This window comes from Gavia stellata, chromosome 13 (assembly GCF_030936135.1).
Source record: "Gavia stellata isolate bGavSte3 chromosome 13, bGavSte3.hap2, whole genome shotgun sequence".
Lineage (NCBI taxonomy): Eukaryota > Metazoa > Chordata > Aves > Gaviiformes > Gaviidae > Gavia > Gavia stellata.
The window spans coordinates 9,495,346-9,521,665 of record NC_082606.1 but is presented as its reverse complement, the minus strand read 5'-3'; the positions used below and the strand labels follow the sequence as shown (position 1 = coordinate 9,521,665).

Here is a 26,320-nt window from a genome sequence, read left to right as displayed (position 1 = left end):
TACAAACTCAGCTTCATATTTAGCAGTCAATTAGTACTCTTCAGTTCTTGCATTTTTATCTCCAGAAAGGAAGGTTAAGTTGTCCCCTTTGTGTGACACATGGAATTTTCCAAAACACAATGTTAAGTTCCTCTACCTGCACAGCCTCTTTGACACAGATGCAGATACAACTACATGGAGACTTTTGTTGATGATGTGCAAGAAAAAGAAGCCAGTTTGTACCTTTATACTGTCAAATTGACTCTGCAATACTAGTGAGAGTGAAGCAAGAAAAAAAAGCTAACAGTTGGTAATCTAAATTAACTTAAACCTATAATTTAGTTGAGCAACTACAAATTTGGATTCACTGAAAAAGTGAATCTGAAGTAGCTTTTCCAGTCACTTTTCAGAGTAAAACTGTATGTTTATAAAAAGGAAATATAAATCAGTACTGAATTATGCAAGTGAAAAATGGGGAACTTACTGTATAATAAAATCTAAAACACAGCATATGAACTTTGTAGACAAACTGATTATTTAAACCTTGTATTATTTCAATAAAGCCACATGCATGCAGTGCTTTAGGGTGACCAGGGAAAAAAAAATTAGAATGCTCCAAAGACAGACTGAACTGTATACTTCAAATGCCATCTGTACCCACAAAAACACAAAGTAGCCTGGTCATATCGCTATATGCAATTTGCTCATATGTTCATATTCCAACAGTCAAAATTCTAAATACTAGTTTCTAATATTTCTCTTTATTTCTTATAGGAACACCAACTTCTCCCATCCTTTCAATTATGGAGCTCAATTTTTGCTGTAAAGATTTAAATTTGGTAAAAGTTTAATATACTTTCTAACCCATTCAAAATTTTTCACAATGACAATTAGCTCAAATTACCTAAAATGATGATAGTGACAGACAAAATAAAGCAGGGGAGAAAGATGGAAGAATAACACTTGGTCTGATTTCAGGTATAAATTCTATATAGGAAGTGAAATTAGGAGCAAAGAAATATCCCAGATTAACTTTTAAAATTTAAAACTTAAGTTGAAAATAGTGCTGAACAGTGACATGCAGACAAAAGATGTGAGAGATAAAATACAACGAAATATCTCATTAACCAAAATGTATTTGTACTTTATTTCTTCAAATAGTTTTAAAAATTGTTTGAAATAATTTTTGGCTAAAACCACTTTTAACATTACCTGTGCAACAGATAGTTCCAGGACTCTTAAAAGGAATAACTGATTTCCTGCTACTATGTTTTTATGACATATTTTCAAGGTGAAAGCCTAGAAATGTTGTTCTACTGATGCAGAAATTTAAAACAATTCGCCTATATGCTAAATGATACGAGTTCTACAGAAAATGGTTATTCTGGAAGAGGTGCTACATACTGCAAACATTCAGAAACCAGTTTTACTTTCACTTAAATAAACTAATCCAAAAATATTCCATTTCCTACTTTGAATTTAAGTCAGAGGAATATTTTGAGTAGGGATAAGAGACTGCTGAGATATCCTTGAGTGGTGAAATCTTACCGATGACTGAGGTAGTCATAAAAATCTTTTATCCTGTTACACCTATTTTTCATTCATAATAAGGAATTAGCTCAAAAGATAGGCCGATTTCTTCACCAAATTATAACCTGTATTTGCTACTTGTGTCAAATAGAAAGGATTTTTTTTCATTTACTGAACTATCTAAACCAGTAAATAACATTCTTGAATATATAAATTTTCTATCCAGGTTCTTCTCCCCTCTCTCTCTCAAACTTCTAGAAAAAAGTGAAAAAAGGGTAATATTTGAGAGAAAACTCAAGACTAAGTTCCAGCACAAAAGCCAACACTCAGAACCACCCCTCAGCTGTGGCTGACGTAACTGGTCTTGCCATAACTGTTTCTAATTAGCTCATCTATTCCAGAGAAACACTTAAGCTATACAGAGCTGTATAAATGCTAGTAAATATTTACAATTGTTTTCATATGAAAATCCAGTCAACTCTTTATGAAACAGTGTATATACATGACCTTTAGCTACTACTTTTCAACAAGCAGCTTGAGGGTAAGGTGTAGTTGCAGAGTTAACAAGCACAGTACTATGCTTTATGTGGGAAATTTTGAACACAGACATGCAAAAAAGAAAAGGGGGTTTAAAGAAAGGAATGACTAATGCCTCATGAGCACACACAGAGCAGTGTTTCCACACTGGAAATCCCAGATGGGTTACATATACGTATGCACACGAGTCACACTGAGAAACTCTTCAAAGGACAAATCTGCCCTTAACACATAAAAGGAATCCATCACAATCACCCTTACCTTCTAGTAACCAAAATCCCAGCTTCATCCAAACCCAGCCTCTCATTCTCACTCATTTTTGGCAAAACACAGGAAGGGAGGGAGAGGAAGTGGGGAGGAAGGAAAGAAAAACCTATGTATGTTCATTTCTCATGCAGAAACATACTGTCTCTCATCAGCATACCTTCCCATGTGTCATTTGTACCAATAAAACAGAGTATAAAAATAAAATTGAACAGGTTTTTGCACAACAATCACCATCACAAAAACAATCGCCCACGAAGAACAGTGATCTTTTAGATCACTAAGCACAATAGTAAGTTAATTTAGATAGAACAGTTCTCCAATGAAATAATTTACCTCTTCTGAGAACTGCAGATGAATAAACAAAACCTAGCAATTGTGACGCACTAAAATCCTGCAATAAAAAAAATCATATAGGATTTCCAGAAATGATTCTGTTATTAGGTCAGTAGCTCAAAAAGAATAGCCTTCCATCCAATATTAGGAATGAAACGTACTCTTACTACTCTATGTGCAAACAATACTGCTTACAGTGTAAGAAAACTAAAAATTCAGACATCAAGAAGACAGGAAAAATGCGAGAATGCTAACAACTGTATTATATAGAAAGAAGAATTTCAGTGAACAGTTAGAATGTAAAACCTGACTTTTGTCAGATGAACCCATTTTCTAAAGCATGATACAAACTGTGGCTAGACTATCAAATATGGGCTATACTAATGAACTAGCTGCCATATGGTCTATATGAAGTCAGGTTTTAGAATAGGGCTACTTCAAGGGAGTAGTAGCATACGACATAATTTTGAATCCAAGAGATGAGTCTACCAGGTGCAAACATACACTCATCCCAAGCTAGAGAAGCCTAAAAATTAAAGGGATTTTTTTCTTTTTCTCATTGTATAGGAAATGTAAGATTTGTGTGCCAAGTGAGGCTGAGAGAAGCTAGGCTCTGAATATTTGTTGTTTTAAAGTTCTTTTACCTCAATATTTTTTGCTGCTCTTTGCTATACATATTCACTTAACTTCATTTAGTGTATTTTGTTATTTTATATTGTTATTTTATATTAAGATTTTAAAAATCATTCAGGGAAAAATTCTACAGCAAGAAATAAAAAATCATACAAATTCAGAACAGAACTATAACAAGTGACATTTACACATCTGCGTGCAGAGTAGTTGCAAAGTATGTGCAAACACACCTTCAGTCTGTTGAAAAGTACCTCCAGGTAACAAAACCTGTATTACAGCTACATTTACAATAACAGTTTGGTGTGAAACATCATCATGGTTTTGAGGCACATTCCAGTTTGGTTTATAGAGCAGTCCTGGGGTATGCAAACTAGATTTATTTTTGAGGAAAATGAACGGGAAGCTCTGATCCACAAGTGCTCCAACTCCTAACAGAGGTGAGTCCTCAAGAGTCCAAACCAAGAATGGAAGTTCCACACAGCTCTGAGTATGTGCACAACATGGGCATTCTGTCCAGCGAACACAAGTCTGGTCTAAATAACACCTCCGAATCACAGTGCAGTGAAGATGCAGGATTCTCCGAATCAACTGCTTTCACCTACTGCTCTGCTCCTGCAGCACTCATTACTTGCTAATATCAGCATAACTACCATGGCTTAGTAACAGAGAAAAGTGTTTGAGGACTGAGAATCTCTGGTGCTAGAACTACAAATACCCCAGATGTCTGTCTTAAAGCCCATAAAGTAGTATCAAATGCAGTTTTAACATAAAACACAGAACAGATTTATACATTAAAATTATTTTTGTCTACTTAAACACAAGGATAGGAGAAAGTAGTACATCATATTCAATTAGAATTACAACAACTGTTTGCTAATCCGTAGCTTAAAGACAGAGTTAGCTTCTAATACCTGAACCATTTAGTCTCAATTCTTAAGCAAGCATTTTAAGTGAAAGTAAAGTTTCAAATTACTTGGCCCACACTGCATATGACTAGAATAAAGAGAGAGAGAGCAGAACCTTTTCTAAGAAGAAAAGTAACCTACAGAAAGACTCTGAAGCAGTTTGCTTTTTTCCTGTTTTAAAGGCACTATAAATGCATATGTAACAAATAACTACAATTATGTTTTGACTAAGCTTTTAAAGGTTAGATTTGCACCAACAATGTGAAAGATCACTAACTGGAATAAGGTATTTCCAGCTGTGGGATCTGGAGTAACCATTTTGATGAATTATATAAAGTATAAGTATGCCCACAATATGCCCCAAAAGAAATTTATAAGGTTTCACTTATTTCCCCAGACTGACATAAAAAAATGCCACAATTTCGTATATTTTTTTTTAAGTGTAGAGCTCTAATTGTTAGCTACCCAACTATTTCACATATTTGCTCTGCTAATAATTTGGTTGAGTATGCTTTCCACAAACGACATAGGTTTTTAAAAACCTAAATGAATATCCAAGAAGTAACATTTTATACTGTATTTTAAAATTGTTTCCCAATTGCCCCAGTAATACTGTTAACTCATATGCAATATTATAAAAAATGCTTCTTTTAACAATCTGTACAATTTATTAAATATCTTACGAGGCTACTAAGAATGTGTTTTGCCACTTGGAACCTAAATTCTACATGTCTTGTTGAGTAAGTACATTATGACCACCATTCAAAATGTCCTATCACAGAAAACACATATTATGAAAACACTAATTAACTACTTTTGCCCAATTACCTAAAGTAACACATGCTGTGTTATTTCTTATGTACCTGATTTCAAGATGCAGCTCATCATTGTATTTACCTTTCAAAAGTTGGTGGTTCTGTTTTTCCTTCAGATATACTAGGTCTTGAAATTTTCTGTAATAATTAATGATAGTTCTTTTATTTTACTTTCATGAGCAACTGATTACGATATAAAGTTGTAGAAATAATTTCACACTGACATTCCCATAAACCTGCTATGTAGCAGAGATTAAGCATGGATCTTAGCACAGATGTTTGCAAATAGTCTTCCAAGTTAAAAAAAAATAACAGAAACAAAGCAAAACTTTAAAGCAACTCTTGTAGCCTTTTTCATAGACACAATTTCAATTATGCCTTATTGAATAGGATGCAAACTAAGTCTGGACAGCTTTTTATTTGGAGGGGGAAAAAAAAAATCTGAACTAAACTTGTGTTTTGCTAGCAAAAAAGAAAAAGCAAAAAAAGCAAAGGAAAAGCAAGAAAGACAAAGTTGAGGTGAGTATAATTTTTAAGCATTACACACTGTTTGAGCCCTACAGATGCTATTACATTAAGTGTAAGTATAAGGAAGATTCTTAACAAAATGCTTGTCAAAGAAGAAACTTTTGAGTCTCTATTTAAACTTAACCAATGAAACAACTTTTTAACTCTAACCCCCCCAGCCCCCCCACCCCTATTTTCAGAACAGCAGAAAAGCACTGAAGACTGAAACCCACCACACCAGTCTTCTAAAACCATATCCTATGCTACAGGGCATCTTGCCCATATAATCTTATTCTCATTTAGGAAATTTTAAATGCCTAAGTGACAAAATTAAGAAATTAAACTTTCTTTCTGTCTGAATACAACTACAAGTTAACTTTGGTTTTAAAATATAAAAGGTCACTGTACATATAGGAAGATGAACATTTAAAATGATTATTTGTATCACAACTTCTTAAATATTTAAGACTGTGTAAACAATGTTACATACTTTTAGCATAGTATTTTTTTCCCCACAGAGGTGGTATATTTTGTTTCAATGAGGCCAAATTATGCAGCAAGTATTTTAAAATTGTATGGTCAAGTTAACCTTATTCTATCTTCTAAAATACCCTTTGGTATACTTCTATCATACTTTTGTTATATTTCTGTCCTACAAAACCCATACACATATGACCTGTGCTAAGAAACACTTCCCGACTTAAAATTACTGCACTCTACTTCTTACTACAGAACCTCCTTCCCTATCCACCATCCTCCTCTGCCCTGGCTGACCATACTCCCCCCGGGAACTACCAGGAAAGGAAGATTTCCCAACTTATCTCTCTGAGCTTTAAATGCTATGTTTTTCAACAACCTGATTCATCAATACATATTTTTGGTTCTTCAGCACCCTAGGGGTCTTGTCCTTTAACCTCCTGCTGTGTATTTCAACAAACAGCCAAAATGTCAAGCATCTGGCTGCAGTGAAATAACAGGCATTCCATGGCGCCTTGGAAAAAACAACCAGAGGTTCCACATGGCCCAGACCACACTGAACAGCAGCTCACTGTTCTGAAAGGTCTTGGTTCAGATGTCCTTAAGCTCAGACAGCTAACACCAAAGTAGCCTATTCGGTCTGTATTCTCCATCTCTTCCAACTGTAAGGCCTAGGGTGTGTGGGTTGGTTTTTTTTGTTTTATTTTGGGGGGATGTTGCATTTTTTGTTTTATATGAAAGCCAGTATTATGGAACACAATTTTGTGGAGCAAAAAATGCAAATTCCACATCTTCTATAGTGCTGAAACACAACATGGGATAAAAAAAGAAAAACTAAGAGAAAACATACCTGAAGTGATAATAGTGACTATGGAAAGAAAAGGTGTTACTGTGTATGTTTGAGAAATCTTGCTTAACGCTGCTGAATGAAGATGAACAGTCTTCTCACATTTCTACAAAATCATTGCTTCTGTTAAAAAACTTCAACTCCTTTGCATTTTGGAAAGTAGGCAAGCAGTGTTAAAAGAAAAATCTTTACCAGGTCTGAGGACTTCTCCTACTCTCTTACCAGCTGGGATTTCTGTAACAGATTGCCCTTTCTGAAGGGCAACAGAAAGACAACTTCTTACAGAAGAAAATTCTGTAAAATCAGAATCCAAAGATGATATTTTTAAAAAAAATTAAGAAGATAGATTCAGCTTTCTGACAGGCGGAAAGCAGGGGAAAATTTGTACACATGCCTAGGAAAAAAAATAATTCAGGCCTGAAGAGGCATTTCCAAAGATTTTCCTCTTAAAGAAGTACTAATAAAAGAAATAAAATAAAAAAAAAAGTTACAGTTCAGAGTCAGTATTTCCTCAGATCTCAGGTTATATTTCAGGTCAATTTCCAGGTTCCCTGAAGACACATAAGGCAACTAAACCATTCCTTCATTGGAGCCTGGCATACAAATGAACCACAATGGACCGACTACAAACTGGAAATCTTTGGCTGTGGCAGACATACTAAAACTGTCCCTCCAACACTGCCATATCTTTTTGTAGTAAAACACAGACAGCTAGATTTTTGCACTATGCATATCTTCTGAACACCATGACCCAGTAGGATATGTATAGTTAAAAAAGAATTGTCTTGGATCTTCAAACTGGTGATGAAGTTCAGAGATATTGTTAAGACTGTGTGGAGAAAAGAGAAGACATTACCTCCAACTTAGCTTCTTTCTCTCTAATGGAGATTTCGGTCTTTAACCTAGTGGATAATGAATTAAGATTCAATGTTTTAAAATACCATATGGTTAAAATAGAGATAAGGATGAAGATACTTACAGTAAGAAAGCAACTTGGTAATCTGAAATCAATTTTTAAAGTTGATACTTATTTTGAGCTTAAACGTACTTCAGAGTTCCAGAAAAGCATTTTGGAATTTTAAAATGCTTTGTTGGGTATACAGAAATTATAAGATAAACTTGTTTCATGTAACCTGTCCCAGTTATCTCACCCCATAAAAACCAGGAAGCAAGTCTTAAGATGGTTAGCAGTACTTTTATTCTAGCGCTTACTGCAATTCTACTTGAGGAACAATCTCCTCACCATAAAGACCTTTTAAACCATGACTGAAGTATTTAAGATCTGAAATGATAAATTTGTTGAAATGCACTTTTTAAAAGTGCATAAAGCTACATTATGACACAACAAAAAACAAGCTCAGTTTTCTTTTAATTGTCTACCATAACCCAAATACCCAGAACACAGGTGTGGTTTACTTTAGGGAAACTGTAAAACATTGCAGCTGACCTCCAACTACTATTTAGAGGAGATACTTCCCTCAAAATACCTTCACAGGCACAGTCCATACATTAGATGAGCTATAAATTATTTAAATTTATTGACTTTTAAACCCACATTAATTAAACAGCTTATCACAACATCACTAAAATTGATTTTCCGTGTGTATATAAGAAAACACTATCACAGAGATAGCAAGAAGTATGTCTCCTACAAAACCTTGTTAAGTCATCAATTCTCATATAAAATATAACCTTTCAAAGGTTTCCTAAAAAAAAGAAAAACTAAACAAAACCCTCAAAATTGCTTATGCCTGTATCTTCTTTGTTGATGCTGCATTGAAGGCAAATTTAATCTGCTGAAGTATAGTGTTGCCTCTGTTACATTTAAATAATGTTATTAATCATAAATTAAATGAGTCACAACCTCAGCGAGTCTTAATGGCTGTCTGCAAGGTACAAAACACTTGACAGAAGAAACAGCAAAACAGCATTATCAACTTAAATTTTATGAAAAATGTATACTAATATTAGATTGATATGTACCACACATTTTCCTAATTTAATCCAAGAAAGCAGTGCTAAAACCAGACCTTTTTAAAGAATCTTAGCACATACTTACAGCACACCATAAACCCCTTCTAACACTAATATTCTAGCAGATAACCAACAACCTGGACTGTAGTATAAATAACCGTAACTATTTCCATTATTACATCTTAATTTGCAATAAAAGATGGCAAAAACAACTACAAAAAAAGGATTGTTTTAAAATAACATTGCTATGATAGCACTGCTCATCTAATTAACAGTAAGAAAAATGATCAGGGTAAATCAAATGACAACATATTTTTTGGGTCAGGGACTTGAAATACTCTGAGGTATTTAATCATGAGTAGCAACACCAGCAAATAATGATGCAACACCAAATATTTAGCTTAGCTTCACTGCTCTAATGATTTCTACGCAAGAACTTAAACAAATATGTTGGAAATAGTAATTTGTCAAAAAACAGTCACTCTTGAAAGAGCAGAACAATTTAGACGCAAATAAATCAGATATTATATATCCAAGGACAAAACATACTGTTGTTCTTGTCTGAATAAATCTGAGTTTTGCCACCAAAATAAATGCGTATGAATTGGATCCAATATCTGTAGATTGTTGTACATATCATTTAAACATTATTTTACATCACCAAATTCTGACAGATTTCTGTGGTCATGTTTTACAGCTTATAAAACAGATTCAAATTGGCTAGTTTATGCTGTTTTAGAAGTGAACAGGGTTTATATTTTGTGATAACCACATCTTTGTTAATATGGTTTACCTTAGATTCCTGACATATATTCTCAACCTTAATTCTGTTTAGGAATAGGTTTTAGAAAGTAGTTCCTTCTAAATTGTAATTAACAGAAGTTTCGTAACTGGACACTAAACCATAGAAGACTATTACCCTGTGATGTTCCCAACACTTTTATGATACAAGAAATCTTAAATCCCATAGTTCTCAAACAGCAGCAAAGGAAATGTACTTTCTTACATCTGTGAAGCTACAGTGCTTCTGGAAAGAACATTATGAAAATAAAACAAAGATCGTGACCATCTCTGATAAGTACAGCCTGCTGGTCCACAATTTTGAAACCTCTCTAGAACTTCCCAAAGATTCTTTATTCTACATAAAAACAAACTTCTAGTTAAGAACAGTGAAAAAATGCCCCTTAATTGTCAATCCCTTAAAAAAAAAGAAGCCCCCAAAATGTAACAGCTGAGCACAAAATTTCAGCTTAATTGAGATACTCAATAGAATGGATTGGCCATAAAACCAGAGACTCAGAATAAAAACCAGGGAAGTAAGAAAATTAATTTAGACACCTTGAAGTCTAAATTCAGGGTGATCTGAAACTTTGATACATGAGGAGTCACCTAGGACTAGTGGAAGAGATTTGGAGTCAGTGAAACAAGTAGACTCTAAAATGCACAGCCCAAGCATGGATGGGAGTACTCTCATTTCTGAAATTCATAGTCTCATTGCTTCCCCTACTCTCACATAATAAAATTATGTATATTTGTACACACACACAGAGCTCAAATAATGAGTAACTGTCTTCCCCGTGATCTGTCATGTTTTCTTACAACCAAAGAGTTACTCCCACAGCTTCTTTGGGTAAGCAGTACTGAAACGCAGCTGGAATCTTTTGCCAAACATCCCTTTTTTTGTCCACCCCTAACCAAAAGTAACCTTTTCTAGGACGACTGTACCTTCAAGAATTTCTAGAAAACAACTTTGTTATTTAAGTGGCTCAAGGTACCTTCCAGCCACTCAACTGAACCATAGCAACATTAAGAATAGAAATCTATTTTACAACCACAAGAATGGAAATGTCTTTGTGTTTGGGGTTTTTTTTGGTGGGGTTTTTGTTTGTTTGTTTGGCTTTTTTAAGAACTCCAATTTTTAGCAGAAATTCCCCATTTTGAAAAATATAACTAAGTAGAGCCGATGATTCATAAAGCAAAATCCTCCCCTCAATATCTGATTGTATGAGCATTTACTGGGAAGGTACGTATGAATGCATAGTTAGAGAGAAGAAAAAACTGCTACTACGCTATGCTGTTTTACACTGTTAATGACTGAATGGGAAAGGAAAGATGGTGACATTCAAGTTACTTGACACTGTCTCCACTTTCTCATCTGTAAAATGGTGTTAGCAATGAAGATAGCTACGTAGTAACTATTATTATGATGAGTAGTGAAGTGTTATTAGGCACAAAGCTGCAGTTTAACAGAATAACAGAAACAAACATTTACTTTCTTGTCAGAAAGACTTTCAAAATAGAATTTGCTAATCAAACAAGGTTGCCCTGCAACTACGTGTCTTTTAAAAGCCCATAATGCAGTGACACTCAATGTCCTAAAGATAACAAAAAAGAGACAGGTTAAGGTACATACAAATGAAATCTTAATTCTTTGACCATAAGCTGAACTGGTTATACCATACATATTCATGCTCTGTCCTTGCAGATGTGGTCCAATATGTTGCATTATTCATGTATCCTAGCAGTTGTTGAGACCATCAGGGATATTTAATAGAGTCAGCCGGGTTTACTTCCGTGGTTTAGTACTGTATTTATGTTATGAGTTTCCCACATGAGTAACTTTTCTGAGATCCTCACACAAATGGAAACAGGATGCCATGATGCCAATTGTTTCTACATGAACTACAAAGCTGGCAAATCTGAATGTAGCTTACAAGTGTTTTAACCGCAAGTCTGAAGCTTAAAAAATTTCTGTAGCAAAGCTGTAAAAGAACCAAATGATAACATCCCAAATGAGTATTCAAGAGGTATAATCCACATAACTTCAAATCGAAGTGTCAATCTAGTGTAATTTCTGGGAAATTCTTAGAGAACATTTCTGAAAGCCATGAAAATCTGCAATCATATTCCAGTTTTGTTGTTGCTGGAAACCTGAATGAAAGTGAAATATCACAGATTCAACTTCCTCTGAAATGCAACAGCATGTTCACAATGAAAACACAAACCCACTATGCTTTTTTGAATGCTGCTGTGTCAAAACACAAATAAGTCCTGCAAGAAAAACCTGTTGTAGGTAACTGATGCTTGAAGTTGAACAGCAGCATTCAAGATGGAACATAGCTTCTGTAAGAAGAAAAAAAAGTAGCAAAAAGAACAAGACTTTAGAGTACTGAGTAAGCGTGCAGATGCTCAATCACAAAATATGTGTAAGACAATGGATGACAGGATCCTTGCTATTATCAGCAATACAACAGTGGTTGCAGAAGCTTCCTAACACCAAAACTGTTACTGTTTGAATACTAAAAGTGAAGAGGACAAAAAAACTGTCAAAAATGGATTAATCTCAGAGAATCTGATTATGCAGAAAAAGAAAGTGCTGCAAATCAAGAACAGCTTGCATTCATCAGAAATACTCTCTTATAACTAGGAGGTTATAACAGTGACTGATCTCAGAGTAAGATTAGCTCTATCTATTAGGTTGCTTGGAAGCTAGTATATTAGAGATTCAATCAAGACACATATCCACTGTAAGCAGGAGGTTGAGTTTGGAGGAACGCTAGATGATCATCATGACAAAAGGAAAGCTCATCATATATCCAGACAACCTGTTGATGGATAAACTTGCCATAGATAATCTAGAACTAAAGATGAAATCAGAAGCAGTGAAATCAAAAGCAGCAGATGTCTCAGCAGCTTGAGTAGAGCATCCTTGAAGATGAGAGATGATACCAAAGGAACAAGGTGTGAATGAACTGTGGCTTCTCCACTCTTGGAATAAAGGGTCAATAAATGTATCTGCTTCCATCACATGCTTTCCTCCTACAGCATTTAGGAGCAAAAAGAAGCTTAGCTACCAGAGCAAAGCAGCTAATAAATTTCTTTGGCCAAGATTCAGTTTATGCAGTTACATGCAACAGAAGTAATTCAAAGCATATTTTGCCACTATATACTGTAAAGTCATCGGCAGACAAAAATGCAACTTACTGGAATATTAAATAGATCAGGACTTGCATATTTTAGTGAACACCCAAAGAGAATGACAAAGCCCTTTAGTTTCAGAAGCTAGGATCAAGTTCAGAACAAAATGGGCTTTGATGTCAACACATATATGTCATCATTTATACACTACTCTAGCTTGGGATGATATCGATAGACTTGGGCAGCAAAGAAACACTGCAAATGAGCAGCAAAGAAACATTGCATCACATAAGTGAAACTCCTGGTAAGCATCTCTTCAAAGGAGTATTGCCCCCAAAAAGCTGCAAGTCAATGCTGCAAAGCAGAGAACATTATCACAGAAGGGCCTGTGCCAGACTATAATATTGAGAGAGAAGACCAGACCTGCTGCCTAAAAGATGCAAGAAGAGAATACCACAGCTTCAATGTATGAAGAAAAAGGAAAAGGTCTGGTCAGATCCTTGTTTGCTTACATACCAAAATAATCCCAAGCTGGACTGGGTTCAATTTTCTGGTCCACAATGATGTATCAGTGAGCCAAGGCAGTATAGGATACCTGCTCACTTTGAACTCCCCTGCAACAAAAATGTCTGCTGTCAGTTCATTTAAAAATATGTTAATTGTTGCGCAAAGCAGAGAGTTGAGCATTAGAAGAGTACTGGCATAGTTATTAAGCCTTATTCCCTCAGCACAAGGTGGATCACTAAACAAACAAGGCAACTTTACGTAGAGTAACAGTTTAAAAAGCAATTCTTGCTGGAACATCTCCAGCTAGATTATCTATATTACTCATGGCAGCATTCTGATCCAAAGACAGTCTCATCAACACTACACAGAGCTCATAGAACATGTCTGGTCATTAGCAATAAAGATGAGGTTTACAACACATACAGACAGTCTGATATATAATAAAAGATACCAAAAGATACCATCTGATAGATGCAAGAGAAGATCCAAAAGTGTTCGAGATTGTAACTGTGAGACATTGTTTCCGACGATGAAGTGATTCTGAACAGCCCCATAAACAAGTCATACCTCATTGAATTATACGTCAAAGAATGGGAAGAAAAATTCTTAGATCGTTGAGAAACTACACAGCAAAAGTTATGAATATGGTCTGCATGTTCCTCTTCTTCCAAAGCAAACCAGAGTACCATGAAGAACCATCCCGCAAAAAGATGAACGTTTTTGTGTGTACTCTGTACTGCAAATAATGAGTTAAAAATCTGCTACACAGGTAGATTCATGCTCTTAGGTTTAGCAATGATATATTCTTGTCCAAAGTATCAGAGAATTCGCATACGGAACAGGACAAGATTTACTGAAATTAATGAAGTCTGTTGAGCATGACAGTTTCAAAAAGCACCATCACAGATTGTATCACCTCATGTAGTACCAGTAACTAATCTTATGGCAACATCAGAACTCTCAAAAATAATGGCTATCTGCATCTGACCTAATCTAGCAGCCTGCAGTAACAAACCTGCACATATCCTTGACTCCAAATCTTTTCATGCTCACCCATCTGCTTCTGAGTAATACATACTTTGTATATCCAACATTCTTAAATATTTTCATGACATCTCTGTAATATATTCAAGACAGCAAGATCCTTGTGCAGTACTGACAGTCTGCCACAACTGTACCTCCTTCCCCACTGTTCAATACATCTATAACCTTTCCTTACATATACATCAGCAAGTATTAATTCCCAACACCTAATGCCAGCTCCAAGCAGAAAAGCTAAGGTGGTATCACAGCTCAACACCTTATTTTTCCATTGTTTGAGTTTTACTGAAATCTAAACTGTTAAAGGACACAAGCTACCCTGGATAAATTAAGGGAATATAGCTCACCCTCCTAGATGACTCTTTCCAATGTTTTGTCTAATTTCAATATTCTGTGCTCCAAAATCAGAAATTTCATTTTTCAAATGGCTTTTTGGAATGCTTTCCCAAATTAACTTCCTGCTCCTGTTCATTCCTGCCAGAATATCTTCAATTCTTTTTAATAATGTCTATTAGTCATCCCATTAGACCACCAGTTTTATTCAACTGCATCAGATGCTAAACAGTTACTAGTAGAGGTTTGAAGTTTATAGCATGTATGTTGCTCTGCTGTTACTCATGGCCAAAGATAAGTATTTCCATGTTAGGATCAGCTGACAGATTATTCCATTATCCCCTCTTACTGGCCACTTTATGGAAACGAAGAAAGAAAATACTTAATAGTTATGAAATAACCTACTGGGGATATTTCCAACACTCAGTGGAGGCTGACTTATGTTTAGAGGCCTAGGAACTTCTCACTCTGTTGGAAGAGTTCTCATCATGCATGAGAATATGTAATCCCTTTTAGAATCCTGCTATAGGCTAGATAGACTCAATGACACCTTGTTGTTAAATCAGGGTTAAACTATTTTATTCCGTCTTTTCAAATATCTTTCTTTGCAGTTTAACGGACATATTTGTTCCTGTGTTCTGAAACGGTTTAGAGAGAACTCAAATGTTTGATTCAACTGACACACCTCTGAACCTTCAATTAATGCCTAAGTAGGCTCACAAGCTACATCGTAAAGCCTCAGGTACTGTTCCAGGATAACCATGGATGGCTTGGCATGTCTGATTCTTCTATGGTTAAAAAAACCCCAAGCAAATCCTGCAACACAATCTCCATAATACTGCAGGTTCTTTTTCAAATCCTTAAAAAACTTGAAAGCCAAAATCATCATATTAATTTTTCTTTGTAAAGTCAGAATTTAAAAGTTAATACAAAACAGTATACCTTTGTTGTATATATTTTGAAAATAATTTGTAAATATTTATAAAATATTAAGACTGAATTTGTCCTACTTTAATAGACTTAACTTTTAAAAAAATTATATTAATATTATGTAAAGAACATAAACCACTCTTTTAATAAAGCTAGTATTAAAAGCAAGTTGAAGTAACAGTCTCATTATGTCTAGACTTAAAAGTCAGGATTGAGAAGTTCTAATGCTGCAAGAATTACTTATATGTCTTTGGTCAAACTGAACAAAAACCTGGTTTTGATTTTGGCTGCAGTAGGTAACCATTCTATCTCCCCATTTTTGTAGTTGTGGACATGTTAAGAGCAAAAAGCACTAGTGAAGTAAGGGTCTATGTTCATCCATACATTTCAAATTCTACAAAATTAAAAAAACCCAAGTTCAAAGTGCAAATTTTGGCCATCTGTCACTAAACTAATAGAAATAAACATTGAGCAGTAAAACAAAACTTACTCAGATACTTGTTCAGCAGTTGGGATATCTACAGAAACTGAAAATAAAAATAAAGGATTTAATTAAAAATATTTTAAAATGTGGAAATACACAGAGACACCCACATGTAAATATTTATATATGTATAATGTATACAAAAAGACACTATATGTACTCACCTTTCTCTATAATAACTTGACAAGTATGAGTGTGGCTTTCACTCAGATGTGTGGCCATGCTATCTAAGCCAGAAACATCAGTCAGGAAATCACAGTTAAGACATACTACAGTCACACCTCTAGAGAAGAGAAAGTAAAAATGAAGTATAAATACAACATGGTTGTGAAAACAGTTTTCTTAACTTACAGCAACTGGACAGACTACAAAAAAATAAATAAAAGTTTCCTGCAATTTTAGATGAGATGACTCACAAAAACATATTCTTACTTTTTATACTGCAACTAGCACCTGGAAACCCCAGTCAATGACCAAGGAATCTCCATGCTGGACGGTGTACAAAGAACATCACTTTAGACAGAAATTTATCAGTAAAGCATGAGTTTCTCAGTTTTGGTTGGTTGGCTGTTTTTGTTTGCCTCCCCGCCCCCCATTTTGCACGTTATGAATAATTGAAAAATAAAGAAATAGAAATATTTTTTTAAACTGCTCAAGGTTAAGAAAGAAGTTAATAAATGTGGACAAATAACAAGTATTTGTCACTGAACAGAACACTGCTAGTGGAAGTGCTAATGTTTTTATTTCCCTGCTCTTTCTAAATTGTGGAAGCCTAGAAATTCAAGAGGCTCTAATCTCATTAACTAACCAGTTCACTATTAGAAAGTAAAAACATAATGATCCGTAACTAAAAAAGCTGAATTACCGTAACTCTTCTGAATGCTTCTTATAGATCCAAAATCTTTTACTTGGACGAGCGCTGTGAAAACTAAATATAAGAAAACATTACCACTTAGACTGGTTTTCTTGAGTAGATTACTCACCATATCCCCTACACTGTACATGGTACTGCAATTTGCTTATGACAAGGCATGAAAACAGAAGGCTCAATTACTGACCTGCGTTATTCTAAAACATTAAATTGCTGAAAACTTACAAGCTTGTGAATCTCAGCTCTAGTTTAAAACACTGGCTCTCTCGTAAATAATGAGTTTGGGAGGCGCAAGGCTTAATTTTGTCAGCACAGTCCTACAAGAACATAGTTACATTGCTTCCATCAGCAGTTTAGCTCTTGAAGCACCATGGCTGTAGCTATACAGTACTCCACAGAAGTAGTGAAGCTTTGCTGAACTCACGCTTCCTAAAGAGATAGCTTTAAATGAGATAAAACACATTTTCAGACAATCTGTAAGGTTAAGTATGTGCCAACACTGTACTCCCATATGAAACAAAAAGCAAGCAGCTGAGTACAGGGGCTGCTACTGCAGAAACACCCTCCCTCTAACAGCCTTCTTCCTCATCATCCCTTGTTCCTTACACTCACCAAAAAAGGTGATGATAGGTGCTGCAAGGGGTCAAAGTAGGGGGAGTATTAGTGCATCAAGGAGACAAAGGACAAAAGACTAGCTATTTTACTGCACGGCTGAATTTGACGACACCCAGAATGAGGGCAAGAGCAGGAACAGTTTACCTTAGAATCCCCTCTCCCCATCTTGAGTAAACTTTCTCTTGTACAATCAGAATTAAGCACATTAAAGTTGCTTTTTTTAAGCATGCAACCAATAGGTTATATGCATAAAAGCATGCAAACTATTTCAGCCTAGAACTTACATGAGCATTGAAATGAATATGAATAGGTCAACATACAAAATACACACAAAAACTTTGAAGACTTGAGTCATAAATTGAAGAATTCTAGCATTCAAAAATGCCAAGGCATTAAAAAGACAAATGCATTCTGTATTTTTCTGCAATACGTTTGGCTTGTTCAGTGCACAGGATTAACAAGTAGGTTTTCAAAATTCTGTTTTACCATCACTGCTACGTGATCTTGCATAGTGTACTTCTATTACTCTGAAAACTAATGCATTTGTTTTCTTAACAGGCTTTTTTACAGCTGTCATCACTAATACCCTACACTGCCTCACAATTAGGGGCAAACCTCCTGCAAAACGAGACATTATTTTTACGGATGACCAGAAGTAGTATAAGCAAAAGTATCCACTTGAGTATGCTATTTGAGACATCCTTTACATGGTATTCTGAGCACAGATTTCATTAGCAATAGCTGTGGCTGTATGCGTTCAGCACTTGTAAAATCAGATGAGGTATTCAATCTGAAACCCAGACAACATGCAACAATTAGTCATTATTTGTTAAGTCTGGCTGTAATGATTATGGAAGATCCCATAGAAACTGAAGAAAAGATAGAACACTGCCTGAACCACTGGATTTTTAAGGTAAAACAAGAACATGGGGTTTGGGCCCTCATTACAAAGTAAAAATCCAACCTTACACATTTCCCTGCCAGTCCTATGACCCAGTTCAAAATTCAGCTAGTAGAAACACTTATCACACCTTATATGAATTTAGGAAGTATTTGATAACCCAATAAAAATTCTGAGGAGTTCTTACCTCATCATGTGATTCACATAGGCTTTGCTACAGCTAGTGTTGTACCTGCATAAGCTACAGTGGACATAAGCAGGAAAATGGCTTGCAAAATCTTTTATTTCCGAGTAACACTCAATGCATTTGTGAGCTCCCAAACGATACCTAACAGTAAGATGAAAAAGTTAATAGTTAATATCAACACTTTAAGACAAGATAACTATTTCAAACTTTTTGCTTTAAGTCAGTAGCAAGCTTGCCTACATTAGGGAAAAATGAGGAACTTAAAAATGTGTCAGTTAAATACTTAGTATAGATTATGACAGCACACATGAAGAGAACTTTGTTTTTTCTTGAATTATACTGTCATTATGACCTTAATAAAAAGTGGAAGATAATGTAAGCAACTGTTATTGGCCACTCCTGGAAACAAGATACTGCAGTAAATGAGAACCTTGAACTTCAGCTGCTGCTGTTGTCTCTATGTACTTGAGAAGGATTTCACAGAAAGGCTTAATCCACCACGATGCACAGAAAAAGCCTTTGGTTTTCCTGTCACTCCTGATATTCCCCACAAGCTCTGAAAAATCTACAAAGCTAGAACATAATCCTGCTCCTCCCCAATTTTGCTGGCTGTATTTGGATGTCTCAGAGAGCTACACACTGTGAGTGTTAGCCCCTTATTGGAAGGGAGACATCTACAATCTTCGACAAAGAAAATTGCTAACTCATCTTAACTAATGAAATTATATTCTAGTCCATAAAAACGTCATTAAATTATTAATACAAGGATAGCAAAACCCAGTAAATTGTAAATATAAAGGCAGCATTCTCCCAATAGCTTGCTTTTACTTTCTTGATTTTTTTTTTTTTTGGTAGCTCCCCAAACTACAGTATCTCTTAGGACAGACAAAACTTAACCTTTTAAATAATGGGTTTAAATAAAACCCTTAAAAAAAAAAGTCAAAGGAGGAAAAAATCCTTTTCCCTCCATAAGAAAACTTGCAAAAAACACACAGGCAGATGTATTCCTCTCCACAGGTCACTTTTAAACATAAATCATCCTAACGAGTCAGTATTTCAAGAGTCCATGGCTCTGCGCAGAGAAAAATTCTAAATTTAGAGCAGAAAAGTTTCCAGAACATCTGTTCTCCCATCATAAAGTAGTCTACCAGCAAAAAAATTGGTGAACGAAGATTCAGAATTATAATCACAGTACCAGTATATGGAAAGTTTACATGCCTGCTTTTTCTGCAAAACTGAAGTGTCAAATTTTCTGTATTGCAGTATTAGAAGTTATCGGAATATAATGAAACGATCAGTTATTTATGTTCAAAGTATACGTAAAGATATTTTTCATGCTAGTATTTTACCTTAGATTATGCAATGCTGTATTTGTAACTTCTTTTTTTTTTTTGCTGTTGGTCCACGCATTTTGCTTCTTTGATGTAGTTGGTTTTGATTTTGCTTTTGACTTATTTGTATTTGATTTGTTATGATTTTTAGTGGTTGTATTTTTAGCTTTAGGTGATAACTGAAACATGGAAGTGCTTGTACTAACAGAAGATGTAGCTGATGATCCTGATTGAAGAGATCCAACAGATGCTCGAATAGTCACCTACAAGTATGAAATTAAAAATTTTTCTATTTAGATTTAAGCTTTCTAAGTTCCCATTTCTAGTTGTCTCACAGTTTAAGCCACTTAGGGACAAAAATCATAGCATAAGAAACGCTCCTCAGTAAAGACTGCTTTGAAAAATATGAAATACTGTTGACTAGAGTAAACCTAACCTCAATAGTCTACTGGATGCTTCAAAAGCTCTTGTTTTGGTGGAAGTAGTAGCCATGACAAAACACACTGCTCTTTTTTCAGACCTGCAACTGGCTACAATCTGCTTTCTTAAAACAAAAAAAATGTAGCTGTGGAAAAGAAACAAGAAAGATCAGGCCAGTTAGCCCTACTAAGAAGGCTATCAAACAATCCCATCAGTGCTTGGATTTAACTAAAGCCCTGTGTCTTGTGGCCTCATGATTAGCCAGTCTACTCCATTCAGATATTTTTGCTCCTCATTCTCGACCCCCAAGGACTAATTCTGGTTTCTGACCTCTCATCTGGCCCTTAAATTTGGTTCTCCAGTTTTCACTCGCAGCATGACTCCTAATTATATGACTTGCCCATACTCATAGTTTAGAAGTACCTCATCTTCTAAACCTGGTTCCAAGCTCTTCAGTCTCATCATCTGCATCCTGTCAAGGTCTAACACCGAAATTTTAACATAATCCAAGCTTTCATTAGATCATGAAGACCCTGAAATCTTTAGAAAATTGAGGTATTGTCACCAAATAGAGAACCAGTGCTTTACATTCTGCCAGGCAACACAATCAACATCAACTTCAGTCATTTTCCCCTCCTGATTCTACAACCAATGAACTGTGAAGAGCTGATCAAAATGTTAATTTTCTTCTTCCTTTCAACTGAAGAGACATATATCTTCACACTTCAATAAAAAAACTGTAGCATGAAGTCCTGAAATCTACAGGAAAATCCTAGTCTAAGTGGTTCCTTCTTGAGAAATGGAAGAATGATTTAAAGATAGCCTAAGTGTTCTGAGGGGACCCAAGTTTACTTCATAAAACACTTAGCAGAAAACTGGGGTTTTTCTTCCCCTTCAAATGCTGGAGCTAAAAAAGACCTGGTGAACTCAGTTTTAAGCACATACTGCCTATGGAGAAGTAGGTCTTGCACTCTACATGATTTTTTGCCATCCCCTTCCACAAGTTGAAAATCTTTTACAAGAAAGGATGCAGACCCCTCAAGACCAACATCCAAGACTATCTCCTTTTCTCCTAGCACAAGAAAGGATAAATGGGAGGGGACAAATTAAACGAACAGCTCAAGAAAGCAGCAGCACTGACTGGACTACTGGCATATACACATATGGAAGAATGGAATAGAGAGCAACACCACAGATCACCAAGAAGAAACCATAAACTGTGCCTGCCAATTTTTGCAACAGGAATATTTTTTAGAGTGTTAGTTTTAGAAGTGGCAAAATTAAAAAATAATATTTTGCTTTGGAAAAGAAAGGAGAAAAGAACTTCTTCCTATTCCACCCCTTTCTCTACCAATACATTTTTTTCCTTTGTCCCCTCTAATTTTCCTGTATGAACACTTACCTTTGTTCCAGGAGGCAATCCTTCTAACTGTTTGGGTTTCCTAAATGTTCGGTGATGCTGAGTCTTGTGATCCATTTTTTCTTTGCATGTCAAAAATTGCAGTCTGCACTTAGTGCAACGGTATATTCCTTTTTTCTTTTAAAAATGGAAGACAATCTATAGTAAGCATGAACATCATAATAAACAGAACTCCAGCCGTAGCTTGTCTCAAACAACAGTCAGCCAGCTTCTAAAACATCAACCAGACAAACTCCTAATACTGTACAAAACAAAGATACTGTGTAGGAATTAAAGGGAGAATATTTAAATACTTGAAAATGCAAGGCAATATCATTACCAAGAGAAAGAATCAGGTTACCAGTTACAAGAAGACACAGTACTTCATAATCTTTTTCTCTACTTGAACTAGTGAAAGGTTCGCTAGTAACCTCAAGAAAAGCAGAACACATCACTACAACTTAATGAAAACACCAAATAGCATAGATATTCTTTCAAGGACATTCAGGTATTTTTTTTTTTTTTTTAAACAGGGAGCTGCTGTCACAGGAAAACATGACAAATTCTAACAATTCCCTTAAAAGACTTTTCAAAAGACACAGTCATAATTCTTCTTTTATTAACTATTCTTACCCGGTAACAACCATACAAATCAGTTATGCTTTTTTTTTTCCCCAGAGAGATTCAAGACATATTTAGCATTTTTCTAGCATTAGGGATTTAAAATATCTGCTTACCTGATGCCTCATGTAATGATGCATATACGGTGCTCCAATTTTAATTACTTTGAGGCAAAATGGGCATAGCAAATGTTTTGTATTTTCATGAACTGTTCTAAAATGTGTTTCTACATCTGAAAAAGCTGAGGATCTGTAGTTGCATACCTAAAACAAGAAGTTTGACTTTCTTGTTAAAAGTTTATTGACAGTAAAGACAGGGAAGTGGTATAATCTAAATACAAAACAGTCACTCTGAGATACCTGGCAAACATACGGCATTTCACCTGGCTTATGATTGTCCTTCATATGTTGCAAAAGAACTTGCTCTGTTTCAAACGATAATTCACAGATTTTACAAATTGCTAGAAAAAGCAAAAAACAAAAAAAGTTAAAATTAATTTAGGGTCATAAGTAGATATATTATAATATGTATGTATATGTGAACTGTATAATTCTATAAAGGTAAAGCAATCTAATGATTATTCTATTCTTCAGAAGAAATTCCCTGTGCAATTTCAGGAAGTCAGGAGTGCAAGGCCCTTTAACAACATGAATTCTTGCAGTCAAGCTTTCAATTAAAAAACCCAAATCAAAACAAAAAGCTTTTTAAAATATTTTTTTTTCTACACACATTGCTTTAACACAAATTGAATGAGTACTCAGCTCCTGTATTAAATCTCAAGACTATTGCTCTTAAAGTACAATAGCTTTACTATGAAGTTACAATCCAGCAAAGTAAAAGTCAGGAAATATCTACTCATTTTAGGTCACAACAAGATGCCATGTGATACAATCCAACTTACTAGATGACTCGTAAGGCGTGTGTGTACTTTCAATGTGGCACTGCAGCTGGAATGGGGTGGGAAACTGACGATAACAGTGCTGGCAGGTGGTGTGGCTTTCCCAACTTTCACTGCTCTGCTTCTCAAGCTCCAAGTGATGTTTCATGTGGTTCATAAACCTTTAAATGATAGCAAACAGGTGCTAAAAACTACATTTTAACATTCACTATACATGACATATCACATGCAAGACGTACAGGATTCTTTAGAAACTTTACTCTGTAAGGACTTCTGAATTTCAAAAAAAATCTAAGGAATAAGTCTTAAAAAAATAATAAAAAGGCCACAAAGTTAAGCAAGCTGACTACACTAGAGACCACCTTTCAAAGCTTAAAAAGAAATCTTGACTATTACAAGGAACATGCAACACATCTAAAACATGTTCTAAGACTAAGCAATCTATTGCATTTTTCATGTTTGCTTAGACAAAATTCTTGCCTTGAAATAAAAGGAAATTAGCAAAGGCAACAACAAAACATGTCAGCTTTTCACACTTCACCACTACCAGAGTCTCAAAGCCACATTCTGATGCAAGTATAACTTTAGCTCTGCCGAAAACTATTGAGTAGTGAGACCATATCTGCAATTAGGGCATTATAGCTTTTTCTGAAACCACTTCCATTCAAAACTGGCAGGGTTCCAGGAGCTTTCTTTGCATAAAGCATTTAGGACTAAAGTTGAATTATGAAGGACAGTTATCAAAGAATGCCACTGTGCAGCTCACAATCAAAACAGTATGAGAAACTTGGTGGTATGTTACTACTTCAAGTTACCACCTTTTCCTCATTAGTATGTCCACCTATCTGTAGTAGGAACCTACTCTGGCTGAGAAGTCTAGTCATCTATGAAAACGTTGGCAGGTTACAGTTACTGGTGGAGCAACACAAGGGCAGGTTAGTTGCACAACCTACTACTGTTAAACTTCAAAACCCGTTCTATTTTGAATGTGTCTTATTTCAGTACAGTCAGAGGAACTATTAAATGTAGGTCACACTCACAAAAGGAATGTAGTTCTCAAAGTCGTGACCTTGGAATTGGAAAAAACAAATGAGCGAAGAGAATAGTCTCTTGAGTTCAAGCTTTTAATGTCATGCAGTTACTTAAAAAGAAAAGAAAAAAGCCAAAAAAGCTAAAGCTATGCAGAAGAAAGGAATTCATACTAGTACTGCATATTACCTTAATAGAGCATTATTTCAATGACATGTTCAACCATATATCTTTTAAAGGAAGCAGGGGATTACCCTGATGAATCACTTCGTGGCTTTCTGAATTAAGGTCCAGAAAACTTCCACTACAACTAGAGGGGTACTATGTATTTATTTTGCCTGCTATAAATGGTTAAAGGTGTAAAATATACCTTGGAATAACAATTCTGAAGTTACAGAGCTATGGAATACAGCTACAAAGATAGAGCAAAAATTAATATGGCTGAAAGTTGACTGTAGAGAAATTCAAAGAAAAAAAATTAAGTGCTCATTTTTAATGACTTGCTGTAGAACACACAGGCACCATAGCACCAATAGCTTATAATATAATGCCAAGTAGAAAACAGTGCCTGAAAAACATTTTTCAAAATGAACCCAGTATCTTAAAGTATTCTTTCTGTGGACTACTTTTCATGATACTGCAAGAAAGGCTTATTTCTTTCAGTGGCCTACTTTTCATGATACTGCAAGAAAGGCTTATTTGAAAAGTATTAGGCATACGAAAACAGAAAAAAACCTCTTGGCCCATGTCAAGCATTGTTTATTGCCCCTAAAAAGATCAATTGCAATGGAAGTGCCATAATTAACAGGAACTATAAAATCAGGAGAGTAAAGTATTTTAAAGTCTAAGAACATACAACATTTTCAAGCTGCTTAAGATAAATTACCGACTGATTTACTTAGGATTTACACATACTTAAGGATTAATAGCAAATTTAATGTTTGTAATTACATGAAACTTTTGTTCAATAATATGGGTCTAATGTTAGCATAAACCTGTTCATATTAACTTGCGGACTGTGCCCTTTGAAGGAATAGTCCATTTTTCAGTTCTACATTCTGCTACTTCAGCTTCCCTTGAAGAATGCATGTAAAAAAGTTCAACGACCTTAACTTCCAAAGCAACAACGACATAAACTCGTCTATCTATTAAAACAGCTTACTGAAGTTTTTTGCAGCATTTGGAAGTAAAATTATTCCATCAAAGTAACAGATGTTACATAAGCAAAGCACCAACTATTAGTCATTGTGCATCCCTAAAGGGAATTAACACTTGCATCTACTGGTAACACCATCAATCCAGATGGCAAATTGTAAAATACTTCCTGATGCCCTTTCTAACCCCATAGTCCTACAACTGCTCTCATTAAAACTCTACACCATTAAAATTTGTATTCTAATCTGTAAGAAGTTTAAGTTATGGCCTTAAATGCACAGTCAAAATTAATTACATTTCTGTTCAGTCACCCAATATTATCAGTTTTCAATATGAAAAAAATTATATTCCAGGAAGACAAATTTTTAATGCATGAGACTAACAGCTAGGGGCTGTAAGTGACTGACAAATAATTAAGGAAGTGAGTTCAAATACCTTATGTTATTTTTAAGAACTTTCAGACAACTGAAGCACTTAAATGTCGTATGAGTCTTCTGCTCCTGTTGTACCTGCTGGGTGTCACCTTCATGTTTGCCGTAATAGAAGTCGTTAACTAACATAATCAATTTTCCTTTCTCAGATTCAGCAGTCTTGCTTGTTGTGCTCGAACATTCTGTTTTGGCCATTCCCAGGAAAAAGTTATTTACCATATCTGGACAACAATACTGGATGGAAAGGAGGAGGAGAAGAGACAGACAGAGGCAAAAAATATCAGTCTCCCTTAACAAACTGCACTGATGACAAGAGCATTTTAAAAACTGAAGCCACCCATTAAGTAGAGTTAGATGCAAAACTCAATTCTCTGACGCACCCACTTTATTCATATTCATATATGGATTCTGAACAGTAACTGATCTTTAGGTAGTGTTTTAGGTA

The 26,320-nt window shown here is 35.2% G+C and overlaps 1 protein-coding gene across 1 annotated transcript in view; it reads right to left on the bottom strand.

Moving 5' to 3' along the window:
- The window catches only part of ZNF280D (zinc finger protein 280D), a 56,142-nt gene that overhangs the window by 2,093 nt on the left and 27,729 nt on the right, over positions 1–26,320 (bottom strand). Inside the window, exons 7-16 of the mRNA XM_059823909.1 lie at positions 25,880–26,109; positions 23,264–23,421; positions 22,722–22,822; positions 22,479–22,625; positions 21,745–21,879; positions 19,941–20,185; positions 18,592–18,732; positions 16,883–16,945; positions 16,182–16,300; positions 16,024–16,060 (exon numbers count right to left, since the gene is read on the bottom strand). Of these exons, the coding sequence (XP_059679892.1) occupies positions 16,024–16,060; positions 16,182–16,300; positions 16,883–16,945; positions 18,592–18,732; positions 19,941–20,185; positions 21,745–21,879; positions 22,479–22,625; positions 22,722–22,822; positions 23,264–23,421; positions 25,880–26,109 (1,376 nt within the window). The remainder of the gene's footprint in view (positions 1–16,023; positions 16,061–16,181; positions 16,301–16,882; positions 16,946–18,591; positions 18,733–19,940; positions 20,186–21,744; positions 21,880–22,478; positions 22,626–22,721; positions 22,823–23,263; positions 23,422–25,879; positions 26,110–26,320) is intronic.